This window comes from Arvicola amphibius, chromosome 12, assembly GCF_903992535.2.
Source record: "Arvicola amphibius chromosome 12, mArvAmp1.2, whole genome shotgun sequence".
Classification (NCBI taxonomy): Eukaryota; Metazoa; Chordata; class Mammalia; order Rodentia; family Cricetidae; genus Arvicola; species Arvicola amphibius.
In genome coordinates, this window is record NC_052058.2 from 87,789,722 (window position 1) to 87,797,910 (window position 8,189).

At 53.2% G+C, this 8,189-nt stretch overlaps 1 protein-coding gene across 1 annotated transcript; it reads right to left on the reverse strand.

Annotated features, from left to right (window-relative positions):
• Nucleotides 1-245: 245 nt before the first annotated feature.
• Nucleotides 246-7,187, reverse strand: Klhdc8a (kelch domain containing 8A). The gene is made up of 5 exons (XM_038350093.2): nt 6,198-7,187; nt 3,321-3,485; nt 2,860-3,075; nt 2,193-2,294; nt 246-1,195 (listed from the first exon to the last, which is right to left on the reverse strand). The coding sequence occupies exons 1-5, from the start codon at nt 6,571-6,573 to the stop codon at nt 1,002-1,004; spliced, it is 1,053 nt and encodes a 350-aa protein (XP_038206021.1). The 5' UTR covers nt 6,574-7,187; the 3' UTR covers nt 246-1,001.
• Nucleotides 7,188-8,189: the final 1,002 nt, after the last annotated feature.

An 8,189-nucleotide genomic window follows, 5' to 3' on the forward strand; every position in this document is an offset into this window, starting at 1 on the left:
GATTACAACCTTGGCCAAACATGTGTGCTTCAAGAGAAGAAAAATCAGCTGCCTCTTTGATAGCGGGATAGCTATGGCCGGGAGAAGGCAGAACTCTTCACCAGGAATGGTCAAGAACAGGTGGCCAATTGGTCCCTGCTTAGCCTAAGGACACGGAGGAAATTGGTCTCATGGGGTTTTCTATCTACTAACCAGGACACCCCCGGCTTTGTCTCCAGGGTCCAAAGAAGACAGGAGTAAAGATGTCAATCATTGTGCCGCTGTTATTAACCAGAGTGCAAGTAATCCACCTTTGTGGATTTGGAAGCCACAGTGTAGATGAGAAGGTTTCACCCAGAGACACTCTGAGAGCCGCTGAGCCTAGAATGGCCAGGCCTCGGGTGGGGAGAGGGTGGCAGAAGGCAGAATACAGGAGATAGTGAATGCTCCATCACCACATGCCCAGTAAGGACCTGAGAGGAAGGGTCCTTTCTGCCTGGCCCGACGTGGGAGCTCCCGACTACCTTCCCACACATCCACCTTAGCTTCAAGTCCTGTTAAGTAGGGGAGAGCTGAGGCAGGATCAGAGCTGACTTCTCTATGGGGGATGGGTGTCAACCAAATAAAATGAAGGGGCTTGGGATGCCCCATTTCTTCATCAGTTTACCTGACACTCAAACTAGCTCAGAGATGGGGAAAGACCACAATAGCTCCCTTTGGGGTGGCAACTGACCCCCCACCCCCGTTGGAAGTGAGAGGAGGGAACATTCCTGTGCCTTTCTGTGTCTGAGCACTGAGTGAGGATTCTCCCCAGGCCACAGCCCAGTTCTCACTTATAGGTGCAGTCAGCTGTGCTTTCTTCAGCTTTCTGAGACTGGTAGGTTAGGGGGCAGAGGGAGGTCACTGAGAGCCCTAGGGCTTGTTGGAGACCGGAGGACGTAGTCCGGAATTGCTTTGATGAGACTATTCCTCATGTCAAGAGTGGAGCGATGCTGTCCAGGCAAGGGCACCGCTGGGGCCAGCTAGGAGTCAGAGACATACAGCGCCTCTACCGCATCGCTCAGACCCTGGCTGACGCCCCCTACAGCCAGGAGGCAGTTCTTGAAGACGATGCTGGAGCAGGCACAGCGGGGTGTGGGCATGGCAGGGAGGGTCTCCCACTTGTTCTTCTCTGGGTGGAATGCTTCCGCTGTTTCCAGGACAGTGGGCTGGTTTCCTGAAAATAATGGGGGCATCAGATCTTAGACCAAGGAGCCCAACCACCAAGCCATGTCCCATGGTGACCATGTCTCAACCCAGAAACAAAAGTAGAGCAACTTCTTTGTCTTTTTACAGGATGGACCCGGTTTTAACCTCCTGGGCCAAGAATTCCTGTCAAGCAACTTTGTACCCTGTCCCTTCTCTTTACCTTTAAATCCTAAAATTAGGATTATGGCACATGCCATTCATCCCAGCACTCAGGAGACAGAGGCAGGTGGATCTCTGAGTTCGAGGCCAGCCTGGTCTACAGAGTGAGTTCCAGGATAGTCAGAGCTATACACAGAGAAACCTTGTCTTGGAAAAATGAAAGAAGGATTGTTTTCTTTACTCTTGGTTATCAGGGGTTTTTAGAACACTACTGCTTCCCTCCTGGTTTTTCTCTCACACACGCAGCTTCCCCCATAATCCAGCTCACATAGTTGTTCACGAATGAGTATGGTGGGTATGTGAACTCTGGCCGCCTGGAAGCCCCACTGCCTTTATCACCGTGCTCGAATGACTTCAGTGGTCCCAAACCCCTGTCCAGCCTTCAGATTGTCAGCAGTCTCTGAGAGGGAGGAGCCATACATCAAGTATAGAATTAGGACTATCGATTTGCTTTGCTCTCCCAAGATGCACCTGGACATCCAACAAGAGCTGGGTCGGTGAAGGATGATGACAACCAATCCCTTCACCCTTTGTCTCCAGCTACCCCAGAAAGGGGCTCGGGGACCTGGCTCAGCACAGGGGTTCACAGTTATCAGCATGTCTCCTATGCTTTCTAGAGCTCCATTTTCCTAGCATAGAGATGAAAGAACACATGGGGACCCCCGTGGAAAGGTCAAGTCCAGACTGTTTCGAATTATTTGGGGTAAAACAGTGGAAGGTGTGTAAAGTCAGTACCACCCGCCACTCAAGTGCAGTGCCAAGGACCAGAACCGCAGCACGGGACAGTTGAGATGACCTATCCTTACCAAGTCCCCCAGCCACTATGACTCGTCCACTCAGACCGCCGGCCACGAAGTCCGCCCGGCGCTTCTTGAGGAAGAACGAGCGTTCCATCTTCAGCCATCCGCCTGCAAGTCATGTGCAGTGACAGGGCAGACACAGAGGATTAGATGCTGACGTCCCCTAACAAGGACAGATGGACCCCAGGTGGCTCTCACCCTGGGGGCTACCCCCTTGAGTTCAGGGTGCAGAGAGGATCCCTTGCTGATTAAAACAACATGCTCTGCCACTTCAGCCTTCTCTGGTGCTCAGCACAGTCTAACGTCTACAACTCCCGTGAGTCCCTGTTCTATTTAGGCTTTTCCACAGTTCTAAACTGGAGAGGAATCCGATTGAAGGCAGTAAACAGAATAATCAGGAGCCCTCTGATTCTCCATCAGCACAGGAAGAGTCCTAACCTGGTCCTGTACAGATACCGGCGGTGATGGAGGAAAGGCCGTGGTGAAAACAGCCAACCAGGCCAAAAGGTACCTTGAATAGAGTTTGACTCCAAGCATACCCATGAGTTAGGAAGGGAGCTTAGACACCAGAGAGGACTGCTTGGATATGTAAGCAGCCCCAGAAGATTCTCCAGGATGGAGGAAAATGAGGATCAGTCAGAAGAGAGGCCAAGGGGGTGGGAACCCAGCTCACCCTGTTCCATGTCGAACACATCCATTGTCCGGAGGAACTTGGGCTGCCGATAGAGACGACCTTGTCGCAGGCCTCCCAGGCTGTACAGGTGGTTGTCCAGAGTCACAAAGCTGGAGAACGCCCGCTTACAGGGAATGTTGGGGAATTTGGTCCAGGACCGAGACTCTATGTCAAAGACCTCGAAGGCATTGACTGCATACTTAGACTGCCGTCCCCCTGGAGGTGGGAACAGGGTACATGGTGGACAAAAAAGAACAAAGAAAAAAAGCAATCCCAGAGAACGGGTAGGGCTGGGGTTTCCCTTCTGTTGTTATTCAGTCATTTGAAAGACTTGTCAAGGGCTGGAGCCGTGTGATTATCCCCCAGGGACAGAGACATTCTCAGGCTGTGGGCCTTGCCTCCCAGGGAACTCACCCAAGGGAGCAAGGAGAGGAAATGAACAACAAGTAGCTTGTCCCTACCCAGCACGTAGATCTTGGAGCCCCGGAGGAAGGAAGTGGCCGCGTATCTCGGAGTGGGCATGGGTGCCAGTGACACCCACATGTCCTTTAGCATGTCATAGTGTTGCAAGTAGTTGTGTGGACGAAGGTCCAGGCCCATCCCGCCTGCAGCATACACTCGGTAATCTAAAAGAAAAGCCACACACAGACACCGCTCGGTGCACAGGCACCCAGAGGCAGACCCAACGGAGTCCATAACGTTTCACAGGCCACGCCAAGATCCCAGCTGCTGCGCTGCCAGGGAGTCACAGCTGTTTTGGTGCAGTGGGTCCCTGCTATGGCTATAACAGGGTCTTCCTGAAGCTGTGGCAGGACTGTGTGCCTCAGCCCTCCTTAGCGCCAAATCCTTGGCAAAGCCAGATGCACTAAACCCTGCTCAGAGACAGATGGCAGTGAAGTCTAGGTCTAGATAACTCTTTGCAGGTTTGGCCCCGACTGTCCTCCTGTCCTCCTTTCTAGGCAGCCAGAGGGGAAGGCAAGGAAAGAGGCTTTTGCGATGATCTCCAGTAGTCACCTGACCCGTGGGAATTCTCAGACATTAATTCTCCAGATATAGTGAAGTCCCTTAGACTATAGTCAGCCCCAGGGTCACTGGCCCTCTCTACAAACTGTGCTGTCAGTGGTTCTGTCTGCTACCCCAGTGGGAAATGGCATTCTCCTTAACATAGACAGAAGCTTGCAGGATCCAGGAGGCCCTTCTGCTGAATGGGATAAGGCCAGGACTGAATGAGGAGGAGGCTTTGGGGAACTGACCCCTCAGAAACCTTGCCCTTGGAGAGCTAGGTTCTATAAGCAGGGAGTCCCCTTCTTTCTCCTCTGCTCTTGGCTTTTAGGGATTCACTGGACCAGAGATCATGGACTAACATCTGTGTTTTCCCAGCCCCTGCCAGAATGGGAATCTTCAGTTTCTATATGTGGTTTTTGCTCCCAGCAGCCTTTGCTCACAATCTTCCTTTCTATGGTGCCTTGACTCTTTGAGGTTACTATTGCAGAAGGTGGAGCCCCATTTCCATACTGGGGGCTAGGGTGTGTGTGTGTGATTCCTACTCCTAAGCCTAAAACTGGGAAAGGACCTGATGATAAACACCTGATCAGCATAAATTCCGCCTTCCCTTCTAGGAACACCCCCTGCTGGAAAAACTCTACCCAAGGTCATTCAGCCCAGTGGTCAGTTCTGACCCATCCTTTGAGTCTCAACTGCAATTTTCTGAGCTGCAGAGCAGGGGGCCCAGAGGACTTGGCTTCGTACCTCCTGAGTGATGATATCTCCATTGCTCTGTTACCACATGTAACTGATACCAGCTTCATCTGTTTCTCCCAATACACTGAAGGTCCTTGAGAATCAGCTAATCTATGAACCCAGTACAATGGCCAACATGTAAACATTTACCAACATAACTGTTGAACCCATTTGACTTTATAGTTCGGGGCACAGGGCATGGTCACGACTTACTATCTATTTAATCCTGGGGGAATTAACCTTTCTGGGCTTCGTGCTGCTTTTTCTAAAATAGAATAAAAATAGCACTGATCTCATTGGATATATTGAAAGTTCAAAGGGATAAAGCACAATGATAAACCTTAGTTTTTAGCTTTCCGCATGAAGCTAGGGATGGAGTTCATACTCATTGTTTTAAGCGTCCCCATGGACCTCCATCTTAAAAAAAATACGGTCTTACCATGAAGCTTAGACTGCCCTTGAACTCATAAACCTTCTGCCTCAGTCCACTGAGCCCACTCTGCTGCCAAGGCAAGTCTTGAACTTGCCACTCTTCGGCCTCAGCCTCCAGAGTAGCTGGTGTTACAAGTCTTCATTCAGTCAGCATCAGACCTCGCTAAACCCTATTGTCTACCCTGCCCTGGGATTCTGGGTCCCAGCTTCTTGCTAATCACTTTCAGGGCCCAGATTTTCTACTCTTTTCCTTTATTCCCATGACCTAAGACTGTTCCAGGAACAGAACAGGTGTTGAAGAAAAGCTGGTTTCTCATCTGCCATACGCCAGACAGGCAGCTGGGGTCGTGTGGCAAGAGAAACAGGGAAGGAGGGGGAAAGGGAGGAAGGCTGCTCCACCAAGCCTACAGTGTAGAGGCAAGCGTCTATAAACTTGGGTCTCTTAAATCCTATTCTCATAAAACTCTGTGTTTTAAGAAAACAGCAGTTGGACCTCCCCCCCACCCCCCGCCATAGCAGTACTAGGCTCCAAAAGAGTGGAATGGGGACTTCGAGAAAGTAAAATAAGAATTTTAAAACCACATGCAATTCACAGAACTTGGTGGGCCTGGATAATCTAATAGACAAATCAACCTTTGGAATGTTCTGACCTCCACTTAGTACGACCGAAACTGCAGTCAGGAGTTAGAGAAGATCCCAGGATCTGGGTCCCAAAGCCTCCTTGGCAGATGACCTGGTATTGGTTGAAGGATGGGATGAGCATCCTCAGGAACTACATAGATAGGTTTGTGGGTGTGTGTGTGTGTGTGTGGACAGTTATGAATGTGGTCATTCGGCTGAACGCCAGGGTCTGCAGAGTCATTCCAGATAACCCCATAGCTCACACCTTGGCTCTCCCTCTGCAGCGGCCTGCCCAGCTTGCCAGGAGGAACCCGCTGGAGCTGACTCCTGGCATCAGATGGAATTCCTAGACATTTCACCTGCTCGGCCTCCCTTCCCAATCTGTAAACTAAGGGCAGTGGGTTTCTAGTGTCAGTACTTAATGTAAGGCTCAAATGTGATGGCTGATGTGCTATTGGCCCCCCAAATCATGTTGCATTCCAACCGTTTTCCCGTGACCCTTTACTTTCTTCTCTATGCCCACCCTCAACCCTGGCCCCACTTGCCTTTGGCTGTAACAGAAATGCCCATGGCAGCCTCACGCAGCACGCTTCTCTTCTTCCACTTGCCCTCATCGATATTGTACATTTCCACGACCTTCAGAGGCAGTTGATTGGTGCCCACACCCCCGATCACCATAATCCGCTTTCCGAGGGCAGTAACAGCTACCCCGGCCCTGGCTGTGGGCAGGGAGGGCAGGGAGGTCCATTGGTCCGCCTCGGGGGAGTAGACCTCGAAGCAGTCCATGGGAACGCCATTGTCATCACATCCCCCGATGGCATAAACCTGCCCTCCGGTCTCCAGCAGTGAGCAGTAGACCCGGCGGCTAGGCAGTGGAGCAAGGCGCTTCCACTGAAAATCCTTGACATTGGGCACCTCCATGGCAGCCCTGGGGAGGGACCTGCTCGCGCGCCCTCAACAGCGTCCGGGCAAGGTCCAGCCCCGGAGCCCGCGGGCTACTCGGAGCCGTCCCGCACGTCCCCTCTTGCAGTCTCCATCTCTGGGCGCGGGCTCCCGCCGACGCCCGCTAGCTTCTCCTGGTCCCTCGGGTGTCAGCGGGGCGGCGACGTCCACCCCTGGCTCCGCGGTAAGAACAGGGCGAATCTGGGGCAGCAGGGCGCCGGCGGTAGCCTGCCCTGGGTCAACTTTGCAGGATGAGCCCCGCCCCGCCTGGTCCCTGGGAGCGCAGAGCCCACCCCGCCGCGCGTGGGCGCCGCGCTCGCCCCTCACTAGCTGCCGGGCGGCGCCCGCAGCCACGCTCGGCTTTCACCGCCAGCCCGGCAGCCGCGGAGCGGGGGACAGCGTGCCCTGCCCTTCCTGTCCCGCACGCCGCTGTCACCCGCCCAGGCGAGCGGCTGCTAGACACGGAGCCCGGGCCGGAGGACGCTGGTTCCCCGCAGCGACTCCCCGAAGCCGCCACACCTGGGCAGGAGCCCACGCGCCCCACGGCGGAGGCTGTGGCCTGTGCGTCAGCCCCAGCGGTCGGGGCGGGCGAGGGCAGGGCCTGCAGTGTCTCCAGGGTCAGAGGCAGCCGGAGCGGAGCAGGAGCCGGTGCCCAGATGACAGGCAGATCCTGCCAGCGTGGGGGCGGGCGTTTGCGAGTGTTTGTTTTGGGTGAGGAGGCGGAGAGCCCAATTACCCAGTTTGTCTACAGTACACAGACCCAGTTCGTGACAGGCTGGCTTTGTTGGGGTGTGGGGAGGAGGTATTCTCACACTGTCAAACCTCAGAGCCGAGTCAGGAGGCAGTGACATACATGCAGCGGGGACCCGCAGATGTAACGATCTGCACACGTATGCATGTAATTCACACAGAACCTTCCTTCCCTCCTGAGTGGACACATCCTCAAAGACGCAGATAAAGTCACAGACAGGGGAACCGCAACTGAATACACCAATAGATAGGCTGGGAGGATCACCCCCAAACCTTCACACATCACTAGAAGCGCAAACATGATTAGCAAATCCTGGTCCTTGAACTAGATAGATAACCTCTTCAAACCTCTCCCCAGCAACAGACCCTCCAGAACTGTGGTCCCCAGTAAGACAAGTGCCAGTGACATATCGAACCACCTAGTGGTGTGTCTCTCCAAGTCCACAGGGTCCTTCTAGCTGTCTTCCTTCTGCCTGGAACTGCTCAAGCTTGGGACCCTGACAGACTTTCCACTGTGAGTGTGCGTATTTGGTGTGTTTCCCCCCAACGCTGGAGATGGAACTCAGGGCTGTGCACTTGGGAGGCACTAAGTTTTAATTTGTGATAGGCTGTAGATTCACACGTGATTATAGGAAAGGAGCACTCTTTAGCTAGTGTCCCCCTGTGCTGATATCCGACCAAGCTAAAGTACGATCCACAAGCAGAATACATTGTCATTGCAAAGGTCCCATGTCACCTTTTGATATCTGGTATACTTCCTCTTTGTTCTTCCCTCCCCAGGCCCTGACAATCCGTTTCTGAAATCTTGTCGCTTCAGCCACGTTGTACAAGGAACTGGAACTGTG

What these genes read in the sequence shown, in the direction of transcription:
- Klhdc8a (XM_038350093.2), bottom strand. Translation starts at nt 6,573, where the DNA reads ATGGAGGTGCCCAATGTCAAGGATTTTCAGTGGAAGCGCCTTGCTCCA. An exon ending in CTCCAAGATCTACGTGCTGG is followed by an intron (nt 3,076 to 3,320) that starts GTAGGGACAAGC and finishes TCCCACCTCCAG; the next exon opens with GGGGACGGCAGTCTAAGTAT. An exon ending in TGTGTTCGACATGGAACAGG is followed by an intron (nt 2,295 to 2,859) that starts GTGAGCTGGGTT and finishes CATGACTTGCAG; the next exon opens with GCGGATGGCTGAAGATGGAA.